Here is a 25,206-nt window from a genome sequence, read left to right as displayed (position 1 = left end):
AAAGGGGACAGCCCTGCTGGCTGCCACTAAAAATGTTAAAATTGCTGGATCCTACCCCATTGGTGATGACCGCAGCGAGAGGGTCACTGTGGAGAAACTTTACCCATCTTATAAAGACTTTGTCCAGGCTGAACCTCTCCAGAGTATAGAAAAGGTAGGTCACGCAACTTGGTCAAATGTCTTCTCTGTTCCTAGAGAAATCACCAGTCCCTGTATTGACTGTTGTTGACCTGCTTGAATTACATTAAGCAGCCTCCTAACATTATTGAGGATCTGCGACCCTTTATGAAGCCCGTCTGGTCCTTTTTAACAATGGAAGGTAACACAGTCTCCAGCCTTTACACAAGAGTCTTAGGGAGGATGTTAAAGTCCCCATCTAAGAGTGAAATGGGCTTGTACAAAGCACAGTCCTCCAGGATCTTCCCTTTTTAAAGAATAAACAAAATATTTGCTTCTCTCAGAGATGGCGGGAGACAATCATGGCTGTGTGAGTCATTAAACATGTTGAACATCAAGCCTGACAGTATGTTTATAAATTCTTTATAGAATTCACTGGGAAGTCTGTCAGGACCGGGTGCCTTTACACTCTGAAGCTGCTTCACAGCCTCCTGCACCTCTTGCTCTGATAAGGGAGCATTGAGAAAAGACTCTTGTTCGGGGGGTCATGTCCGGGAGTGCCAGATCCTTAAAAAAGACTACATTTTGGCCCACCCCTGCTCACAACCCTCAGATTGGTATAAGTTGGAGTAAAATCTCTGGAATGCCATGTTTTTTTATGGAGTTACATGTTAGGTTCCCAGACCCTTCCCTAATCGCCGTAATGGCTTGAGGGGCACTCCTTTTCCTGGTGAGATATGCTAAGTATTTGTCTGGCCTGTCACCATGCTCAAATAATCTTTGCTTTGCAAAAGTAATCTCCTTATTTACTGTCTGTGTGAGCACGGAATTCAATGCAGACTGCAGCGCCGTAATCCTCTATAGCTTGACCAACGAAGGCCTGTCAAAGTAAGCCTTCTCAGCTGCCTTCAACCATGTTTCGAGGAGACATTGCTGCTCACCCTTCTGCTGCTTCCTACTGACAGTGTAAGAAATAACTAACCCCCTGGCATAGGCTTTAGCAGTTTCCCAAAGGATGGATGGGCTACTACCCGAGCCTGAGTTTATGTCTAGGAACACCAACCTGAACCCCTCCACACACATCCACTATTTGTTTAGCTTGTACAGAGGGTATTGGAGGGGCAACATGTCTACTGTGGGATCCATGAGACAGTTAAAATCTCCCCATATAACGATATGCTGGGATTCGAGACTAATCAGTTTAGAGAATGCATCTACCAAACGTTTGAGAGGATAGGCCGGAGGGTAATAAACATTTAAAACACCATATTCGTCCCCATTTATCAGGGCTTTGAGAATTGCAAACCTCCCGTGTGTATCTTTAACACACTCCAGTAACATAAATGGGAGATTCCTTCCAAACAATACAGTCACTCCCCTACTTCTGGTGTTAAAAGATGAAAAGGTAACCCGATCAAAGCCATTCTGCTGTAGTTTCAAATGCTCCCTATCATTCAAGTGTGACTCCTGTAACAAAGCAATGTCCACCTTCTCCTTCCTAAGACTCAAAAGTGCCTTCTTATTCTGAATTTGTGAGTGACTCCCCTTGATATTCCAGGTACTCCATTTAATCAAGTCATTAGCCATAACCTTCTGCAGTATTATTTAAATTCCAGAGAGGAGGAACTCGAACAACAAATCGCCAAGTCTTAGTGTCACAAGATCCATCGAACATAAAAACTACAAAAACTAAAACCACTACTTTTAACAAACCTACAAAACTATCAAAGATTATATACAACAAAAACCAAAAAACAAACTGACATATAAAGCGCCAATGGCGCTGAGTTGGGGAACTCACCCCCAGCCCAAAGGGGCAACTACACATCCCAAAACCCAATTTCCTATCCAGCTGCCAAGACTGCAGCCTGGGCGTTTAAGTACCTGAACTGGGTATAAACTGCCCATAAGTAGGCATCGAGCTAGAGCCGCACTGCAAACACAAACAGAAAAGTAAGAGAATACACCATGGAATAGCAATGTGAATAAAGAACATTTTTTTTAAAGAGAAAAAGGGGTTATTACCCCACCCTTCCTTTGTTATAACTTAGAAATTGAATGTACACATCTCAACTGCTGCCAAACAGTTTAAACCAGATTATTACCAATAAGAAAAGGAAAAGAAAGCCCCAATTGGCCTTCCTCTGCTTTAAAAAAATCAAAGACATGCTCAATCAACACTACTTTTGTACACAGTAAATCGTTCAGATTAGATTAATTTGTCCAGAAAGTCTCTTGCCATCTCTGACATGTGAAAAAGATGTACGGATCCATCAAAGGAGTATCAAAGCACCGCCAGATACCTCAGAGTACTGGATCCCAAGCTCCCTCAGTCTTCTCTTGACACAGTCATAGAATTTTCTTTTCTTGATCACTGCCGCTGAGACGTCCTGGAAGAACATGATCTTAAAGCCCCGGTAAATTAGGGCCTTCGGATCCTTCCTGTGGATTCTGGAAACTTCCACAATTCTCTCCTTATCTCTTTCATGATGAAACTGGACCAAGAGAGGACGAGGGCGTTGACCCAGATGTGATGTCCGCACTGTGACCCGGTGAGTCCTCTCAAACTTCAAGCCTCTCATTCCAGCCTCCAAGTTAAGGAATTTCGGCAACCAGTCCTCAGTAAATTCCACCAGCTGTTCACCTTCCTTACTCTCCGGCAGACCGACGATCCAAATATTTTCTCTCCTGCCACTGTTGTCAAGATCATCCACTTGGTCACGTAAATTATGGACCTGCGTCTCCAGGGCTTGGATCTTATCCTTGGAGGAACTGGTATCAGCTTTCACCACTATGACTCTGTGTTCAACCTCTTCCTTCCTCTTTTCCACGTCTCCCAGCTGCTGTTCATGCTTCTGCAGCATGATAGAGATCGGGGTCAGCTTCTCCTCTGTCTGCTTGCCCAACATCTCATGAGATTTCGTGAGCTCCTTCACCAAGGCCTGGTTGGCAATCGAGTCCAAGGATCCTGCAGGCTGGGCTGCGGGCCTAGCCTCGGATGCTCCTCCTCCCTTCTTTGGCATCTCTGGACGGTGAACACGCAGCAAAGTTGATTTTTCAGAGTTTCCTGGGACTCCACAACCTTTCCAGACTCCCAGGATATTGCAGTGGTTCCGCTTGTGCTGTGGTGCAGAGCTCTGCAACGCGATCCTCCTAGATCGCTGCCATCTTGGATTCCCCCATCTTCCACATTTTGATGTCATAAAACCATCAATTTTATACAAATATTTTTCATTGTAGAAGTTCAGATCTTTCAAAAGGATGTGAATGCATGGGAGGTAGTGCAGAGATTGATACCTGGAATGAACAAGTTATGCTGTGTGGAAAAATTTGTTGGTCTGGGCTTGTTTTCACTGGAGTTTGGAACAATGAGGGATGACTTGGTGAAATATATAAGATCTTGAAAAGTTTTGCGACGTGGACATGAGAAGGATATTTCCTCATGTGGGTGGGTCAAAAGCGAGGGGGCATTACTTTAAAATTGTGTTGTTCTTTTTGCGCGCACAGTTTTCTGAGGGTCGAGAGATTTTGGAAGTCTGTCTCGGAAAGAGTGGAGAGAGGGGTCATTGAATATTTTCAGGGCAGAAGGAGACAGATTCTTGGTCAAAGGTTATATGAAGTACATAAAAATATGCAATGCCAAATATCTAGCAGATCAGTCATGAGCTTACTGAATGACGAAGCAGGCTTGGGAACCAAATAGTCTACTTCTAATTTCATGTGTTTGTATGCAGAAACACAGTGGAGAGTTTTTAGTTTTATTTTGATTGCTGTAAAATTACACTTTGTAAACCTATGATATTTAAAGAATCTTAAAATGTCGTGAAAGGATAAAGGTTATCTTCACTCATCGGTAGTAGGTAACAATGGCTGGGTCAGCATTTATTGCCAATTCCTAATTGCCATTGAAAAAGTGGTGATGAGCTGTCTTGTAATCCATTTGGTGTAGGTGCATCCATAATGCCACTTGCGAGGATTTCTAGGATTTTTGACCCAGAGGGGTTTAGAATTTGGATCATTTAAACAACTGGCAGTTAGAACTATATAATCTTTCTTGCATTCTAATTGGATAGTTCTTTCAAATTCAAGAAGTGTGGCACTGGAAAAATTTGGCCGGTCAGGCAGCATCTGAGCTGCACGCGAGTTAATGTTTCGAGCATAAGCACTTCATCAGGAATGTGGGGAAGGGCTCAAGGGGGCTGAGAGATAAATGGGAGGGTGTGGGGCTGGGGGAAGGTAGCTGGAAATGCGATAGGTAGATGAAGGTGGGGGTGATGGTGATAGGTCGGAGTGGAGAGTGGAGTGGATAAGTAGGAAGGAAGATGGACAGGTAGGACAGTTCAAGAGGGCAGTATTGAGTTGGAGGATTAATATGGGACAAGGTAGGGGGAGGGGTGATGAGGAAACTGGTGAAATTGACACTGAACCTGTGGGGTTGGAGGGTCCCAAGGCGGAAGATGAGGTGTTCTTCCTCCAGGCGTTGGGTGGCTAGAATATGGCAGTGGAAGAAGCCCAGGACTTGCATGTCCTTGACGCAGTGGGAGGAGGAGTTGAAGTGTTTGGCCATGGGACAGTGGGGTTGGTTGGTGCGGGTGTTCTGGAGATGTACTCTGGAACATTCTGCAAGTTGGCGTCCTCTTCTCCCCAGTGTAGAGGAGACCACATCGAGAGCAACAGACACAGTAGATGAAGTGTGTGGATGTGCAGGAAAATCTGCCGGATGTGGAAGGATCCTTTGGGGCCTTGGATGGAGGTGAGGTGGGAGGTGTTGACACAGGATTTAAACTTTCTGCGGTGGCAAGGGAAGGTGCTGGGAATGGAGGATGGGTTGGTTGTGGGCTGGGGGGGAGCGGTGATGATGGGGAGTGGCGTGGGCCTAACTAGGGAGTCATGGAGAGAATTGTCTGCAGAATGTAGATAGGGGTGGGGAGGCAAATATATATCTGGTGGTAGGATCCATTGTAGGTGGCAGAAATGGTAGAGGACGCCACCTACAAACAGAGTACAGCGCATCATCCTTCTCCATTTAGAGACAGTGCGCCAACTTGCAGAAGGTTTCAGAGAACATCTCTGAGACACTCACTAAACAACACCACTGCCCCATGGCCGAACACTTGAACTCCCCCTCCCACTCGGCCAAGGACATGTAAGTCCTGGACTGCCTCCACTGCCAAATTCTAGCCACCCGACGCCTGGAGGAAGAATGCCTCATCTTCTGCTTTGGGACTTTCCAACCACACAGGATAAATGTCGATTTCACCAGATTCCTCATCGCCCCTCCTCCTACCTTAGCCCAGATCCAACCCTCCAACTCAGCCCCGCCCTCCTCAACTGTTCTAACCTGTCCATCTTTGCGCCCATCTATCTGCTCCACCCTCTGCTCTGACCTATCACCATCACCCCCCTGTCCCACCTTCATCTACTTATCGCATTCCCAGCTATCTTCTCCCAGCCCCTTCCCCTCCCATTTATCTCTCAGCCCACTTGAGCCCCCCCCCACATTCCTGATGAAGAGCTTATGCTCGAAATGTCAACTCTCCTACTCCTTGCATGCTGCCGGACCTGCTGTGTTTTTCCAGCCCCACACTTTTTGACTCTGATCTCCAGATCTCATTTTCTCATTTACCTAATCACAACTGTTGCTTGCTTTGAGTAAAAGTATAGTCTGCACTCTTTGCAAAATGTGGTAGTGTTTAATAGTATAATGTTTGTCTGCAGATGGTTTTTAAATAGCTCAACTTTTTTTCAAAATGAAGGAAAATAAACTGTAGAATTTCAGACTTTCCTGAATGTTTGTATATTCATGTAATAATTTTGTAATATATGAAAGCTTTGACATGTGCCTAACAACACTAAAAATAGTACCCAACAGTTGGGGAGTGAGTTAAAGCAGCAGTCAAGGAATGCTGCCGACCATGTGTCTTGCACAAATTAATGTAGAAGATTAATTTGTTTGACATAGTTCGTTTTTGGTTGTCTCATTTGGGAGAGGTTTAGAATTTTGATCATTGTATCATCCGTTGTTGAAAAGCTGGTGTTTGGTGTGCATTTTGTATAATTCCTAAGGAATTTATGATTTAAACTCTAGTTCTCATCTTCCCTTTTTTAAAGTATACAATTTTATAGTTTAAATAAGATTAAAGATATTGTCTAATCAAGCTGCTCGGAGTTGTTATTACCTGTACCTGGAGCAGGTGGGACTTAATCTAGACCTCCTGGATTGTAGTTTGGGAAATTACCACTACACCTCAAGAGCCCCCACAGATTAGATTATAAACGTGCCACCTGTTGTTTCTGGTAGCTCTTCTCAGTTACTGATACATATATAATTTGCAAAATGTTGGTTGCAGTTCAGTGAAAATCAATAAAATGTCACTCCTGAAAAAATAATGCCATCTCAGCTGTTTTAACAGATACTTAAATGACAAATAGTTTGTGAGAATATTGTTCAGGATTTATGTATTTTAAGTAGCAAGATTCAAAACGGTTGCATAAACCAAGATTTGGTAATGAAATCTAGTCTTTTCTTTGGATTTAAAACAAAAGCTATTTTCTGATCAACCTGTTCAGAGATATTATTATAAACCTGTGGAGTAGATGAGACTTGAACCTAGGTCTTCTGACTCAACGGTACGGATATTACCACTGCACCATGAAAAATCAAATGAACCCCTGAACAGGAATTTAAAATCTGGATCCTCTTACTAAATACCTGAAACTCTACCAAATGAGCTATCCACACTTGTTGTTTACTACTTCAATGCTTGGTTAAGAATTTGCACCAATACCCCACCTGGAGTGCTGCTGATTGCTTAGCAGAATTTCTAGACATAATGGATAACAATTGTTATGTAAAGAATTTTTCAAATCTGCTCAGTCTAGCAGAGAGTACTGGAGATTTAGATAACTCAGTCATGATTGGAATTAAATCTCTGGTTTCCAAGTTTAGTGTTGTAAAACAAGCATTGCACAAATTCAGCATTTAACCTTCAACTGGAGTGCTAAAGTTCGCAAATAAATGAATTCATGAAATTGACCACTTAAAACATTTGGGTTTGTGTTACATAGCAAATATGCCTGCATAAATACAATATGGTTAAAATTAAAACCACACCTTTGACATGGTGTGGTACCAGTACATAAAAAAAATCAACTTTTTGTGTTTATTAATCATTTAATAAATATGGAAGAATAGTTTGCAACAGAATTAATTTCATACATTTCATATTTTTTATAAGCAAGATGCACTGAATTGTTCCTGAATTGTTCAGGATCCTTCACGTTAACTTATAAAGAGGGAAATGGGAAGGACTGTTGCTCAGATTGAGCTTACAGCACAGGAGGAAGCCATTTAGCAATATACACACAGACCTGTATAGCTTGGCATTTGTTGTCTTTTGTAAGAGGCGCACACATTACAAATCATAGAATTGTACGGTACAAGAGACCCTTTGGCCCATTTGGTCTGTACCAATAAAACTACTCTAAATCTACACTTGCTTTACTTTCTAGCCCTTGGCCCATAGCCTTGAAAGTTATAATATTTCAAGTGATGATACTTTTTAAAGGGTGTGAGTTTTCCCATCATACTACCCTCTCAGGCAATGCATTCCATTGCTTGGATGGATTGGGTAGTTCATTTGATTAAGCAAAACACCTGTGGTTAAATAGACCTACAAAATGGGACACTATTTTGTTGATAAATATTCAGATATAACATTTTGAACTTAAAATGGGATTTTGTTGATTTTGTTTTCTAAATTGATCAAAAAAGTCAAGAAAGGAATTGAAATTTAACATGAGGGCAAAGAAAGTCAATGGAATTTTTAGTGCAGCATATAAAGAGTTTTTGGCATAGTGAGCCAGCTATTTTTCACGTTAAGTTTGCAGTTTACAAAATGAGGATTTGTTACCTTTTTGAGAACCTGAGTTGATACATTGCCATTTGTGCAAGTAGCTTGTTATTAATATGAGATAAGAATTTGTTGCGAAATATTGTATTCTTGCTGCGAAAACAGTTCTGTAATCAAGTGATTGACCTCTACTACAGTTGATGTTAAGGAGTCGCAAAAGTAACTGAAAATTTTATCGTTGGAAGTGAAACATGTTTTGCAAATATTCTCTCTTTAAAGAGAGAATGCTCATCAATATAATGCCTTATCACATCCATAGGACATCAATTTAACAGTTAAATTTAACATTTTAAAACTAATGAATTAATTTCTGCTATTTTAAAGTAACTGCACGTTGCCTGGGTGAGGGGAGAAGAAGACAGTTGATATGTGAATTTTCAGCCTAAAATGTGCACATTTAATTACTCTTTGCTAATATGTGCCATATTTTCTTTTCCATGCAATCACAAACAGCAAATTATATTTGTATTTTCTTAATTTTCACAATGTAATTGAGATGTTATGAAACTTGCATCTTTGGACCAAAAGTACAGTAAATCTTTATTTGTTCTTGGGATGTGGGCATCTTTTATTTATTGCTCATTCTTAATTGAACTTGAAGATTTTTGAGAGGTACCTTCTTGAACTGTTGCAGTCAATGTGATACATTAAGAGTGCTGTCAAGAAAGGAGTTTCTGGATTTTAACTGATTGACATTGAAGGAGTGGGAAAATATTTGCAAGTCTGAATAACGTATGACTTGGAAGGGAATTTGGCAGTGGTAGTGTTCTGAAGTGCCTGCTGCCTTTTGATTTTCTAGGTATTGGAAATTAGAAGTTAGAAATGTTCTGTCAATGAAACCTTATCCAGTTTCTCAAAGACCACTTTTGTAGATGGTATACACTGCAGTAGTGCTATACTGGCATTGGAGTGAGTCTGTATCTAAAATGGTGAACATGGTTCAAATCAAATGGCCAACATTGTAGCCTTGTATGTACTGAGGAATGCTGCTTTGTTACATTAGAGTGTAACTGGAGTTTGGTGAAAAAGGGAGGAGGTGATTGTTCTTCCTTTTGTCACGTCCAGCTATTTTAACTCATCAGTAACTTACTCAAATACACATGATTTCGAGATGCCGGTGTTGGACTGGGGTGTACAAAGTTAAAAATCACACAACACCTGGTTATAGTCCAATAGGTTTAGTTGGAAGCACACTAGCTTTCGGAGCGGTGGTCAACCACTTGATGAAAGAGTGGCGCTCCGAAAGCTAGTGTGCTTCCAATTAAACCTGTTGGACGAGAACCTGGTGTTGTGTGATTTTTAACTCAAATACTCAGTCTGTGTTCTTTCAGGGCCATTTGGTTCCTGATCTCATTACAGGCTTGGTCCAAACTTGAACGAAAGTGTGGAATTCATGAGGTGAGAGTGATTGCCCTGGACATTGAGAGAGCATTTGACCAAGAATAGTATCAAGGAACTCCAGTAAAATGAAAATTGAGTGATGTACTCTTCACTGGTTCATATCATAGCCAGAAAAACAGAAGATTGTTCTGATTATTATCCAACAATCATTTTAGCCCAAGTATACTGCAGCATGGGCACATCTGAACATTGTGCTCAACCAAATTATCATCAGCTGCGTCGTTACTGATCGTCCTTCCATCAGAAGTCAGAAGTTCACCTAATATACAGTGTTCAGTTCAGTGCCATTTGAACCTTTTTCATTTGTGGGTTGCACAATGATCTGACCAACTGTCCTCTTATTCAGATACATTTCAGTATTGGAACTATACTGGAACAGTTTTAGCTAAGAGCACCTATAGTTCTGGAGCACATGCTCAGCACTATACCCAAGATGTTGTCAAAACCCTCATAGCTTTTGCTGTATTCATTATTCTCAGTCATTTCTTTCTCACCTAGAGTGAATCAAATTGGCTGAGGAGTGGCATCTGTGGTGCTTCAGACCTCAGGAGGAAGCAAAGGAGTGTCATCTACTCATTGCCACTTGCTGAGGATGGTTGTAAATGTTTTGCTTTGCATCCCTCGATAACTTCACCATACTGTAGTTGAACATTGCAATGTTTATGGAGGTACCTCCTCCTATCATTTTATTTAATTATCCACCAGTAGTCACAATTGGATGTGGCAGGACTGCAGAACTTTGATGTGATCCATTGGTTGAGAGATTGGTGAGCTGCTTCTGTTAGTCGAGAGTGTGGAGCTGGAAAAGCACAGCAGGTCAGCAGCATCCAAGGAGCAGGAGAATCGACGTTTCAAGCATAAGCCCTTCAGCAGGAAGGACTGATGAATTCCTGATGAAGGGTTTATACCTGCAACGTCGATTCTCCTGTTCCTCGGATGCTGCCTGACCTGCTGCGCTTTTCCAGCATCATTCTCTCGACTCTGATCTCCAGCATCTGCAGTTCTCACTTCCTCCTGCTTCTATTGTTAGCATGTATGAAATCCTGCATTGTAAGTTCACTGGGTTTGCACCTAACCTTTTTGGTATGTCTGGTATTGCTTTTTACCTACTCTGCTGCATTCCTGATTAAATCAGGGTTGTCCCCTGGCTTATTGGTAGAGTATACTGGACTATAGTGTGACACATTTGTGGTTAACAAATTTATAGCTATTGATGTTCCTGTGCAACTCAGGATGCTTATGGTTAACAATTGGATCTGTTCTAAATCTGTCCCATTTAATATGCTGGTAAGATAACTGAACACAATAGAGAATGTCCTCAATTTAAAGATGGAACTTTGCCTTCACTAGGATCAACTAGTGGCCACTCCTACTGATATTGCTAAAAGTTAAGTGGTGTGATAGCCATAAGGAAACGTTAGCGTTAATATAATTAAATAATTTGAACTAAATAAAGAAATGCCCTTTTGGCATGGCTAATGTTACTGTCACCTTAACCTCTGAAGATGGTGGTGAGAATGTGTATAGGGTATAAGTAAGCAGGGAAAGAGTTAAGTTCTGAGATTCAGCTGACCATGACTCAGATCCAATAAGAACTTCATTAACAATGAGGTGCTGGAAGCAAGGGTAATGGGTTAACAAGGTGGAAAAGCATTAATTATGTAGAGCCATTTAACAATATTGGAAGCATTCAGTATGCAAGGTCAGCGAACAAGGGAAACAGTATTCATTATATGAATCTAGTTAACAAGGCTAAGAACATCATTGTATAACAGTAAAGGGCTTGGTCTCTGCTATCAATACTCGTTAATTGTAACGATCACCCAACTAAGTATATGTTGCCTTATCTGGATGCTTCTCCCTGTAAAATGAGTATATAGTTCATTGAGAAACTGCTGTTAGAGAGAAGACCAGGAACCCATGTCCCTGCGCACATGGGTGATCGTTCTCTCTCTTCAGGGCCTGGCATAAAGGAAGGTAAAATTTCTGTGTCCCTGAGCATTTTGCTTCGATTGAAGGTGGAGCAGGATGACCATGGGATCATGGATCACTAAGATTTGAGCACAATCTGGGGGTATGTTAACTTTGTCAGAAGTGCCTCCCTTTAAGTAAGGGTGTTAAATCAACATGTACATCCAGACTGGAGCATTCATACAGTGATTCTCTAGAGGTTACCATCTCTATCACAATTATGAAAAACAGCAGAAGTCAAGAATTCTCACACCTAAAATGACACGCTTATTTCAAGGGCATTAAAAATAATAAAATATATTTTGTCAGAACTGAATCTAATTGAAACAAAGTAAACCAGTAAATGACCACACGAAACATGAATAAGCAAGTTTGATTTTTCTGTTTCCTGATCAAGTAGATCCCAAGTATCTCTCTGCCTTTGAAATCTAACCAGCTAGGTTATAAGTTTTATATATTTACTTCTGTTTGGCCGAGCAGGAGAAGTCGCCAAAGTTAGTTGGCTGTCAGACGTGTGGAACAAAATTGCATATGAAAGGGATAAAGTGACTAATGTTTTAGACAAGCAAGATTTGCCTTTCCTTTTTTTTAAAAAAAAATGGATTCGGATCAACATTGTGTTGTACGTGCATAGCTAGAGCACATTAGCAGTCAGTTGATTAAAGTCTCTGGCATGCATACGGGTTTAAACGATCACTTTGCTATAAACTAAAACGCGATTTCACGTTTTATAAGTTAATTTATGTTTGTTTAATTTGTTAGCTTTTGTACCAAAATTGAATTGGAAATTAACCATTGCCAATAATTTACTCAAGCTCATTAACACTTCTCATCTAGTTGATTATTTGTCAGTCTATAGTATTGGTTTCAGAAAATTGGTGATATGGACATTTTAGTGCATGAGTTGTGGAATTTGTTGGATCTTGAAGAATTCATTTTTTTTCTCCCATAAAGATAGTGCCTACCTGTAAGATTTATCCCAGACTTTGTGTTAGAGGTGACTTCTCCTTATTTGTATCCAAGAGGCTGTTGCTGAGTGCATAGGCCAGCCTGGGTTCCTTTGATCATTTTTTTTTAAAATAAGGCACCATGGTACCTTTTTTTAAAAAAAGACACCAAAGAGTACACAAAATACTTGGCACATAGTAGCTTTTAAGAAAAAATACAATAGTTATAAACTTATGTTGAATTCAGTTTCTGAGAACTTTTATTTTACACAAACATAGGTGTTTGCTAGGTTACTGTTATACCTCCAATGATTTACAGTTGGCAGCTATTGATTTATTTAATACAAAATTAGCTTCAGTTTTTATTGCCTATCTTCCTTAAAGGAAAGGCAATAAAAGCATCCATATTAACCAAAATCTTAGAAAAATTGAACATTGACTGTTTCATTGACATTTCTGTTCCTTTCTAGGCATTTCCTCAAGGAAAAGAAATTCAGTCAACCTCCCACGTAGAAATTACTTTCCATTTGGAATTATTTTTGGGATTCTGTCATGCTGAAAGCAAACCAAATTCATAAGAGCAGGTTCAAATGTAAATGAATGCCGGCATTGAAATTTATGACCCTTGTGGCTTGGGGTTACAGGATTCAACCACTGGAACTACTTTGCCAGACTGTCAGGGGATCTTTGTACCATAAACCAGTTCAAAATGGGATGGAAAGTGGTTTTGGTAACAAAGATGTTCTGAATTTGTTTTCATACGACATGAACACCAGCCATGAATAACATAATTGAGGTCCATCTACCTTGTGGATCTGTTTTCTAGTTTGTAGCTTAGTGTTAGGAATATACCAAGAGTGGGGGAATGATGAAACACAATAATTAGCAAGAGAATCTTTTTTGGAAAAAAGCAATACATTGATTCATAAGTAGTATTAGATTTAGTTCTGAAAATGGGCAGGAAAAGATGTATAATTATAGGATCATAAGAATCCCTACTGTGCAAATAGAGACCATTGAGTCTGCACTGACCCTCTGAAGAAACCCATGCTAACACGGTGCGAATGTGCAAGCTTCACCCAGTCACCTGAGGTTGTAATCAAACTTGGGTTCCTAGTGCTGTGAGGCAGCAGTGCTGACCACTTTGCCACTGTGCTGCCCCAGTGTATTGGATTGTATAACTGAATTATTTATGAATATTTAAATTTCAAACCAAAGTTTGATAAATGAAGCTGAACTCTTTTTTTCAATGTCTGTCCATTTATGCAATGTATTGAAGAGAAAGATAGTTAAAATCTTGAGGGTGTTTAGAAATCAAAGGATATGTCCAAGGTTTCGGATGAAGATGGGTGCAAGGTGGCTAACATACAGTATAAACTGTATGCTGAACAGGTTCAATGGCCTATTTCTGTAAGTACAAATCAAATGTCAGGACTACTGTTTAATTGTCTCCACCTAAGTTAATTTAAAACACACTGCTAATAAATGCTTGGAAATTTCTCCCCAGTTTGGTTAAAATTTGATCCATTAGAGTCATAGATGTACAACACAGAAACAGATCCTTCATGCCAACCAACAATCCTAACCTAATCTAGTCCCACTTGCCATCACTTGGCCCATATCCCTCTAATTCTTTCCTATTCATATACCCATCCAGCTGCCTTTTAAGTGCTGCAATTGTACCAGCCTCCACCACTTCCTCTGGCAACGCATTCCACACACTCATCACCCTCTGCATTAAAAAGTTGCCCCTTAGGTTCCTTTTATATCTTTCCCCTCTCACCCTAAACCTATGCCCTCAAGTTTTGGATTCCCCCACCCCAGGAAAAATACTTTGTCTATTTATCCTATAAACCTTTATAAGGCCACCCCTCAGCCCCGACGCTCTCGGGAAAACAACCCCAGCATACTTAGCCCCTCCATATAGCTCAAATTCTCCAGCCCTGGCAACATGCTTGTAAATCTTTTCTGAACCCTTTCAAGTTTCACCACATCCATTACTTCAACAATGTATCAGTAGATCAAGAAATAGAAATGCCTGCCAAGCCATAAGTGTGGCAATAACACCATGTTAATTATGTGCATTAATTTTAGTAGAATATATCAGACAGAAGATATCATCTTGTAGTGCAGTGATGAAGTACCTACCTCTGAGCCAGGAGGTCCAGATTCAAGTTCTACCTGCCCCAGAAATGTGTAATAACATCGCTGCATAGGATGATTAGAAAATATTTTGGATGCCATACAGGTAAATGTAATGCCCACGGAAAGCATTGCAGTCTTTCTCTTTTGGCAAAGTTTGAACCTCTGCAATGAATTTCTCAGGGTTAGCATATCTTGGTGCAGCTTCTAGGTTTATACCCAACTGTGGTGAGTGGTACTTTGGTTTTTGTCACATTGATTGCCCAGAATGTTGCTTGCACAAGACTGCTTGCCATCCAGGCCTGTTGCTTGTCTTTTGCTGAGAAATGTTCTGTTAGCTGATGCTTGTTATTAGTGGCTTTGTTTTCTGCTCCTTGTCTGGAGTAGTTATTCTGATTATTTAAGATGGTATCCCTCTTCAAGCAATAATTTGGAGGTGCCAGTGTTAGACTGGGGTGTACAACGTTAAAAATCACACAACACCAGGTTAAAGTCCAACAAGTTGATTTGGAAGTACTAGCTTTCGGAGCGCTGCTTCTTCAGGTATTTGTTCAGAATAAGATTGTAAAACACAGAATTTATAGCAAAAGTTTACAGTGTGATGTAACTGAAATTCTATATTGAAAAAGACCTAGATTGTTTGTTAAGTCTCTCCTCTTGTAGAATGGGCATGTTGGTTTCATATGTAAATTCCAAAACTTTCTTGAAGTTACATTCTCAAGTAAACTTTAACAATAGGTGTCATGTTGGCCAGATAATGTATTGAAGGTGTGAGGCTGTCTGTGCCCCAGTATTCAGACTGATTATAATCTAAAAAACGGATTTACAGAATCTTACATGGATTCATACAGTTTTGAGCAAAATTAAATGTAATTCTGCAAGTACAAATTCACCCTACAACCTGTGTGTGTGCATGCGTGCGTGCGAAGGGGGTATGAGTGTCAGAGTGTGTGTGTGTGTGTGTGTGAGAAGGGGTATAAGTCTGTAAAAGGGTGAGTGTGGGAGTGTATATGTGAGCGCAGGGAGAGAGAGCTTGTGTATGAGAGCATGTCTGCCTGTGTGTATAGGTCTGTAAGAGTGTCTGTGATTGTGTGTGTAGTGCAGTGGGGTCACCTGTAATGTGACATGAACCCAAGGTCCCAGTTGAGGCCATCCCCATGGGTACTGAATTTGCACGTTTTCGGCATCCCCATGGGTACTGAACTTCAGGCAATGTTAGTGGTGTTTCCATGCTGCCAAAGTCCTGCATTTTGACCTGCATTACACATCAAGGAAGAAACCGTGCACAGTGATCGAAAATCTGCTTTTCAGATTTACCATTTTTCCATCAACCATTCAAAAAATTAAAGCACATGTGCATATGTTTTGCAAATATGACGGTTAATATTAACTGCTCACTAACTGTCTATGATGAGCATCTTAAATTAAGTTCAATTACATCTGGTCTTCCAAATAATATGTCTGACTAGGGTCTAGTGTGTTGAACAACTTTGTATGTGAGTTACTTAAAATAACCCCTCCTCCTCCATCCTCCCTTTTCTGTCTCCCCCACCCCCGTGTGCACGCTCTCTGTCTCTTTCTCTCTCTCTCTCTGTCTGTTCCCATGCCATCCTTCCCATCCACACGTGCATACACACAGAACTCTACAAAACCAAACACATTTTAGCAAAATAGTGGAAATGACTAGGGTGAAACTGCATCAAGCAAACTATAAACGAAGAAAACCTCACATTTATTGCACTGTGTTAAATTCTCAGGGTATTTAGTTTTGGACTGAATTTTATCTGCTTATATTTTTCTTGAAGTATATGTCATTCCTTGCTATTGCATCCCAACATCCCAATTCTTTGACAGCTTGGACAGTTTGTATACAGGTCCAGATTGATTCTAAAATTCGCTTTTCATTTTTACATGGCCTAAGTCCATGTATCTTTAGATGGAAATGTGTTGCTGGAAAAGCGCAGCAGGTCAGGCAGCATCTAGGGAACAGGAGAATCGACGTTTCGGGCATTAGCCCTTCTGAAGAAGGGCTAATGCCCGAAATGTCGATTCTCCTGTTCCCTAGATGCTGCCTGACCTGCTGCGCTTTTCCAGCAACACATTTCCATCTCTGATCTCCAGCATCTGCAGACCTCACTTTCTCCTCCATGTATCTTTATTTGGACAAGCTGCAAGGTATTTGTATAGTTGCAATGAGAGTGTAATTCTCTTAACTAACCTGAAAGATTGTACGACTACAAATTGTCTTATTCATGTACAGCTTCCTTTGGAATGCACCTCTCCTCCCATCAAGTAGTAGGTGCAGTAACCAACTACATGCAAGATGTTATGTTGGAATTCATGTTCTGTATCTGTTATGTTTAGTTAGCTCATTTGGTTGCACTACAGCATTTTTAGAGTAAAATGTTGTCAGCCAGTGAAACAAAATAATTATGTAAGGAATTGTTATAATCAAGACTAAAGGAGTGCAATGTTGTACTGGTTCAACAATTCTATGGGTCAAAACATACAATAGAAAAGGCTTTTTTCCCATTGCTGAGGTGACCAGTGAAAAGTCCATATTGGTTTTATTTATTTTTTAATTTTTTTTTCCCCAGCACCCATGTTGTGTGTGTACAGGTGTGAGACACAGTGAGAGACACAAGGTGTACGAATCTTTATTCAATTTCCACCACCAGGAAGAAAGGAAACACCCGAGTGGCCAGTGACAAGCAGTGCCCTTCACAAGGGGAAATGCTGTGTGATCAAACAGTGAAGGGGAGGGCAAGGATTAAATCAAAATAGAATTGGAGGGAGAAATAATGCACTCCACTCCTTGCGGTGCCCACCTCTCCCTGAACAACTCCAGGGTGTCGGTGGACACTCGGGCTCTAACGTAACCGCGGAAGAGGGGCAGGCAATCGGCCCTAATGACCTCCTCCACGACCCGCTCCTGGACCTGTTTATGGCCAGTTTGGCCAGGTCCAGGAGCAGACCCATGAGGAGGTCTTCAGACCTGCCCCATATTGGTTTTATTTTTTTTATTCCTTTTTTTACACCCGAGTGGCCAGTGACAAACACTGCCCTTCACATCAAAGGGCAGTACCCCCTGTTTATTTTATTTTATTTTAAAATTTAACCCCCACACTACCACCTAAGTGCGGTAGTGCTTATTTTTTCCCCAGCACCCATGGTGTGTGTGTGCAGGTGTGAGACACAGTGAAAGACACAAAGTGCATGAATCTTTATTCAAATTCCACCACCAGGAAGATAGGAAAACACCCGGGTGGCCAGTGACAAACACTGCCCTTCACATCAAAGGGCAGTGCTGTGTGATCAAAACTGTGAGGGGGAGGGTAGGGACTAAATCAAAATAAAGTTGGAGGGAGAAATGATGCACTCCACTCCCTGCGGCGCTCACCTCTCCCTGCCCATATTGGTTTTAAACAGCAGGACCTGGACAATGATTGGTTTATTATCAAAAAAAAAACTATTCAATGAAAATACAATAATTGATTAACATGCACACAAAATATAAATGTTTATCCTTCTAAATATCTCCAAGACCGACAAACACACCCACTCACTTCAGGAAAAGAGAGAAAACAAAACCCATTTCTCTGCAGTTGTTGGCTTTCTGAAGAAAAGAATGATTTAATTTTTACAGCAAAGGGATGAAGATTAGAATGTTCCAGAGTTTGTTTCCATGATGTTCTGACACGTGTGGTCAAATCTCTAATCAGGCACAGCTCTCAAGTCTCTGGGCACATTTTGCTCAGGTAATACGATCCTGAGATATTCTTTCAATCATTATTGCTGAGAGAAAGAGATATTTTGTTCAAGCTTTTTTGTCTATTTGACAAATAGGCTCTGATGAATAGAAGCACTGCCATGAAGAGTGTGCCAGTAATGATGATTAAAAGTTAACTATCCATTTTCTGCTTTGTTCCTTAGGGCAGTGCCTTGACCAACCTGAGTCAACCTGTCTGATTTCAAATGTAAATGGGTCTAGCAGGGATTTGTCCCAACCAGCTAAAAAGCCTCAGAGCAGGTTCCACAGCAGGGGAAGCAGTTGTCACCTGTCTCGTGATTTACAGGAAGCCTCGCTTTTAAAAATGTTTACTATGATCTTTCAATAACGTTTTTCTACAGAAACCTCTCCAAGTATTTCCTTCAAATTTGAAATTAATGAATTTTACTTAATTCTTCAAAAGTGGTCCTTCAGGCAATATTAAATGTAAAGTGTCTTCATTACAAAATGTTTCAAATATTGATGCTTTGCAACTAAATTGAAATCAGTTACGAGTAACCACTGAATTGTGGGTTGTTGATGTGGTCTGTCATAGATGAGTCCTGGGTTTGTAAGGAAATTTTATGGGAAGAATATTGGAAAAATAAAATTGAAATTAATATGTCTGCTAAATGTCAGAAATTTTGATTAGGATAAGATTGGTTCCTATATTTTCATGAATTTTCTTAACACTTTGCATTAAATATACTTGTATTAAGTTTCACTAATCAAGTGCTGGGATTTGTATATACTATTTGGATGAGTAAAAAAAAAAGACAGTCTGTCAGAAATTATGTGAAATTTATCTAATTTTTATACCCAATTATATAGCCTAAAAAGTGACACGGGCTTTCTCTGTATGTCACTTTCACGTATTTATTTTGCCATTAGTCACACCTCCTGTATGTTTTGAAAGCACATGAGTAGACCGTTTGACCTTTTGAGTAGTTGCCACCATTCTACAGCATCTTTGCTCTTCAGGTTGTGGTCTCAGCTACTTCCCTGTCTTGCACGCCATAAGCAAACCTTGACTGTGTAATCTCTTCAACACTCAATACAGTACTGTCTGCTAAGGACCTGAGAGAGTTTCTTACTGGCTGGTCAGGATGATAGAAACTGATCCAGCATCAGTTTTTTTTCAGAATATTATCTAATTTCGTGGTGTAGCATAACTGAAGTATTGAGTCCATCAAGTTTGCTTCGCTGCTGAATTAGACCTTGGCCAACCATCTACCTCCATGCTACTTTACTGCATTATCTCCATATACTTAGATCTCTGTAGTCATAATCAGTAAATTTCTGTCATGAGCATGCAATTAATTGAGCTTTCACAGCTCCACATGAAGTGTGCTTGAGATTTTGCAGTACTGTCGTAGTTAGTTACATTGAAGTAAGTAACCTAAAGATGAGATACATGCCACTTAGTTTCAGTGTATCAGTTGCCTAGTTTCTGTCCCCAGTGTTATCACATTCGTAATCGAGAATTCATTCTTCGTAGTGATTTGAAGTTAATATTTTTGATTTTTCCTTGGTCTATGATTGATTCTAATGAGTTGCATTGTTTAAACTATCATTAAGTAAAATAGTTCAACATTCTATAACTGAAATCAAAATAAATACATAAGACTGCAAGTAATTCTTTTCCTTTTTTTAATTTCTAGTATTATGTGCTAAGAATTTGGTGAAGAAAGACTTCTTCCGTAAGTATTCCAGCTGCATGTTGTTATTAGAGAAGACTACCTTAGCTGCATTAAAATGAAAAGTAATACAAGTCAGTTATGTAATGACAACACAGTTTCAAGATTTTTACGCACCATTCTGTTGCCTAGTATAAATAAAGTAGGCTTCAAGAAAATTGCTTGTCCAAAAGCAGACACAATTATGACATAGAGTGTAGCAATAATCATATTCAAATATGTGAAACATTTCGTGAGGTGTGAATTTCATACAATAAAACTTTATAAGAATTGATCCCAGTTCATCGCATTTTAAGAAACTGTTTTCTAATCAGTGTTAAGGAATACCTGAACTGTTCAAAAGAGGCAATTCATTAATACTGTAGGTTTGTATGTTGTCTCTAAGTTTTCATGGAACTATATGTTTCAATTCCTGTCTGTATCTCTTTCCTGGTCTTTCTTTGGTCCATACCATCACCAAACTCTCACCCAGAAATATGATCTATAAGTGAATCTTTCCTCCTGTGATATCGTTCCAGAGGTGTGAGTAGCCATCTCTTTGCATGCCCTAATTGTCATTCATGTATGAATGTTGATAATGAGTATTGGTGGACTTCTGATCTGTGGGTGTATCACATCCCAAGCCCTTATAATAATCACTGGATGTTCACACACACACACACACACACTTCAGAGGAATCATTTGATTCCAGTCAGCTGCTTTCTCCATATCATACCATTCCAATCCAGGCCTTTTGTAGTAATGCATTTTCAGTTAATGTCTGCTAATTCAGCACAGTTAAACCTGCATTGTATCCAGTCCATATAACTAAGTTGAATTAGCACATGAAACAACTAGTGGAACCCTAATGTATTCCTGTGGTGTGAAAAATAAGTGAAATAAGGGATTTTGGGATGATGTATTAGTGCAGACTTCTCATTTCTCAAATGTAACCTATTTCATATACCACCTTCACTAATCTCTGGAAATTTACCATTTGTAATAATAATGAAATTTTATCTGATTGTTCCAGCAGTTATGCTGTACACGTGTGTTCAGGAATTCGGCACAAACACACTAACCATCTCACTTCACAGTCTGAAGACCTTTAGTTAAAATTACTATAAATTGTTAGATTGAAAATATATAATTAAGTGAAGTATATTTAAGAGTTAAAGTCAAGCCCATCTGGTTATGTTTATCACTTTTGAATATTTATATTGATAAGAACAATGCAGTTTGTTTTAGTTAAATTCTTGCCTTTCTAATGTGCATTAGGAGAAAAAAAATAACAAGACGTAATTGTTTTGACGCATAAAGAACTCTTTATCATCTCAAATCCTCTTTAGATTTCTTCTGTCATTTGTACTGTTGATGCATGATGACTAATGACATAAGACCATAAGATGTAGGAGCGGAAGTAGGCCATTTAGCCCATCAAGTCTCCTCTGCCATTCAATGAGATCATGGCTGATCTGGTAATCCTCAACTGTTTTCCTGCCTTTTCTCCATAAACCTTGATTTCCTTGTTGATTATATATCTATCTCTCTCAATCTTTTTAATATATTTAGTAAGCCAGTCTCTACAGCCCTCTCCTGTAAAGAATTCTACAGATTCACTACCCTTTTTGAATGAAACATTTCCTCCTCATCTCTGTCTTAAATGGGTGACTCCTTATTCTGAGATTGTCTTCTGATCCAAGATTCTTACGCAAAGGGAAGCGACTTTTCCCCACGTGTCCTGTCTAGTCCCCAAAGAATCTTTCATATTCCAATACATGAGGTCTCTCATTCTTCTGTACTCCAGTGAGCATAGGCTCAACCGACTCAATGTCTCTTCATAAGGTAGCCCCTGCATATCCAAGATCAACTTGGCAAACCTTCACAGGACTGCCTCCAATGCCCGTACACCTTTCCCTAGGTAAGAGGATCAAAACTGTGCTCAGTATTCCAGGTGTGGTCTAACTAGTGCCTTGTATAGTTTTAAAAGAATCTCCCAATTTTTATACTCCATTCTCTTTGAATTAAACACCAAATTTCAATTTGCCTTCTCCTCTATCTGCTGAACGTATATACTAGCTTTGATTCATACACGAGGTGTCTCAAATCATCTTGTTCTGCAGCTTTCTGCAGTCTTTCCCCATTTACTTAACATTCATGCCCAAGTACATAAGCCTTATTTTCCAAAATTATATTTCAGTAGTGATTTTTCCCACTCACTTAACATGTCTATGTGTAGACTCTGTGTCAGTCTCACTACTTCCATGTATTTTTGTTATCTGCACAATACATTCACTGTTAACCATTCAAGTTACAAATATGCATTGCAAACAATATTGATCCCAGTTACAGGTTGCTATTCTGAAAATGCCCCACTTACCCGAATTCTGTCTTTCATTGGTCAGCCAGCTTTCTATCCATGCTAATATATTACAAACAACTCCTTGGAATCTGAGCTTAGTAAGCAGACTAATGTGTAGTTCCTTTATCAAATGTCTTCTGAAAATCCAACTACAGGACATCTACTGTTTGCCCTTTATCTATCTAGCTTGTTACCACCTCTAATAAATTTGTCAGGCACTATTTTCCTTCATGAAGCCATGCTGACTCAACTTAATCATATTATGTTTTTCCAAATGCTCCGTGGTTATAGTAGACTCTAGCATTTTCCCAAGAACAGAGGTTAAACTAAGTGGACTATAGTTAGTTTTTAAAAATCTCTTTCCCTTAAATAAAGGTGTTACTTTGGCAGTTTTCCAATCCTCTGGAATCCAAATCTAAGAATTCTGGAAGATTATTATCTGTGCATCCTCTATCTCTGTACCTAATTGTTTTAATATCCCACAATGCATCCCATCAGATCCAAGGCTTTTACTGCTCTTTAGCTCTATTACTTTGTCTCGCACATTTTCTCTAGTGATAGTTATTGTGCTTATTTATGGAGTCATAGAGGTTTATGGCACGGAAACAGACCCTTCGGTCCATGCCCATATCCCTCCAAACCCTTCCTATTCATATACCCATCCAGATGCCATTCAAATGCTGCAATTGTACCAGCCGCCTCCACTTCCTCTGGCAGCTTATTCCATACGTGTACCACCCGTTACGTGAAAAGTTTGCCGCTTAGGTCACTTTTATATCCTCTCCCTCTCACTCTAAACCTATGCCTCTAGTTCTGGACTCTGCCACCCCAGGGAAAATACTTTGTCTATTTATCCTATCCATGCCCCTGATGATTTTATAAACCTGTATAAGATTTGTAACCCTCAGCCTCCAATGCTCCAGGGAAAACAGCCCCAGCATATTCAACCTCTCCTTATAGCTCAAATCCTCCAACCCTGGCAACATGCTTGTAAACCTTCCATACAAAGTTTTTGATTCTGATATTTGGTACAGAGTAATCCAAAAAGGTTATCTTGATTTAAGTAATGGAACATTTCTTACATTGATTAAAATGTAGGAACTTGATTTTAGCTAATACCTATATAGTGAAAGTTCCAAAGTGCTTCTCGGGAGTTAACTCAGACAAAGTTAACTTTTGCAAAGAAGGAAACATTAGATGCAAATATTTATGGAGGGAGTTTGAGTTTTGGGCCTGGAAAGCTGAAAGCTCTATTCAAGCAAGGAGGGAGAGAAAAAGCAATAAACTTACAGGCTGGTTAGCCTAACATCAGAGGGCTAGTGCAGGAATCTTTAAGAAAGTTCTAACAAGGCACAGAAAATCTTGATATAGTCATTGCAGAGTTAGCATGAAAGGAATGGTGTTAACTAAATTTAATAGAGTTCATTGTGGTAAGAAATAACGTGGCTAAGTAGTACCTGTAGAAGTGGTGCACTTAGTTTTCCAGAAGGCATTTGTTGAAGTACCACATAGAACATTATTTCACAAAATCAGAGCTCATAGTATAGAGGATTATATATTAATATAGATAGAGGCTTGGTTAGCTGAAAGGACATGAGAGTCGGGATAAATGGACCATTTTTGGGTTGGCAAGATGTAACAAGTGGAGTAGCACAGGGATCAGCACTGGGGCCATAATTGTTTGCAATCGATATCAGTGACTCAGTTGTTAAATTTGTTGTTGATAACAAGATAAATAGGACAGTTGCAAAGTGGACATGTTGAGTCTGTAACGGGTTATAAGTATGTTATGTGAATGGGCAAAAAATTTATCAGATGGAGGATAACGTAGGAACATGTTATCTGGCCTCTTTGGAAGGGAAAATAGAGAAACAGCACTTTATTTAAATGGACAGACATTGCAGAACTCTGTGGTACAGAGGATATTGGTGTTCTGGTACTTGAATTACAAAGTTAATATGTTGGTGAGTTTGGCAGGTGATTAGGAAGACAAATGCAATGTGGTTGTTGTAAGGAGAACAGAATATGAACACAGGACATTTTGCTATATTTCTATTGGAAATTAGTAAAGGCATCGCGAATGCAATATAAAGTTTTGGTCCTCTTAAATTAAAAGAGGACATAGTTGCAAATTAAGCATTCTCTGAACATATGATAATATGAGTTAGGAGCAAGAGTAAGCCATTTAACAGCTTCAGCTCCACCCTCCTGCCTCTCCCAGATACACGTTGTCTCTTTTGTGACTGAACAATCAAACTCTATCTTAAAATGTTCAATGATCTTGCTTCCATTGCATTCTGAGGAAGAGAGTTTCGCAGACTCTCGACTCTCTGTGTGAGAGAGAGAGAGAGAGAGAGAGAATTAATCCTCATTGAACAAGTGACTCCTTATTTTTAAACTGTGTCCTTTAACCAATCTCTCCCACAATGGGAAACATAATTTTGGCATCCACCCTTATATCCACTTGAATTAGTATGTTTCAACAAGATCACTTCACCGTTTTCTAAACACCAATGGGTACAGATTCTACCTTTCTGCATTTCCTCATGTACGATGATCAACTCATCCCTAAAAAGCTATTTGGGTCTTGCAATTCTTGTAAACCATTTGAGGATGTCCACTAATAAGGTGAGAGTACACAACTTCTGTACGGCTCTGAGAATTTGATGTCAGAGATGACCATTACGATATTTGTGGATTTTAAATGAGCAGGAGAAAAAGAACACTCCAATTTCTGGATTTTAGCATGGAGAGAGCTCCGTGTGGTAGGGGTCAGAGTCCAGTTTTGAGTGCTGGAAACTTGAATGTATGGCATATTATAACTGCAGTATTCCATTTTCTTTTTCAGCCTGTGGTGAGATCTTTTGAGAAGGTTCGCAACTGATTCCTGCAATGAAGGGGCTATCA

At 39.7% G+C, this 25,206-nt stretch overlaps 1 protein-coding gene across 3 annotated transcripts in view; it reads left to right on the top strand.

Moving 5' to 3' along the window:
- Positions 1-25,206, top strand: part of smurf2 (SMAD specific E3 ubiquitin protein ligase 2) — a 335,432-nt gene that overhangs the window by 123,826 nt on the left and 186,400 nt on the right. For 2 of the 3 annotated variants that reach the window (XM_043715044.2, XM_043715042.2), the window contains exon 2: positions 19,922-19,960. The exons of the other annotated variant lie outside the window; for it this stretch is intronic. In XM_043715044.2, coding sequence (XP_043570979.1) covers positions 19,922-19,960 — 39 coding nt within the window. The remainder of the gene's footprint in view (positions 1-19,921; positions 19,961-25,206) is intronic. 3 annotated transcript variants of the gene reach the window in all.

Source organism: Chiloscyllium plagiosum, unplaced genomic scaffold (assembly GCF_037043375.1).
Source record: "Chiloscyllium plagiosum isolate Xiang-an unplaced genomic scaffold, Cpla_swu_hap1 HiC_scaffold_25, whole genome shotgun sequence".
NCBI classification, from domain to species: domain Eukaryota; kingdom Metazoa; phylum Chordata; class Chondrichthyes; order Orectolobiformes; family Hemiscylliidae; genus Chiloscyllium; species Chiloscyllium plagiosum.
Note: the sequence above shows the minus strand (reverse complement) of the source record. Positions and strands in the feature narration are given on the sequence as shown.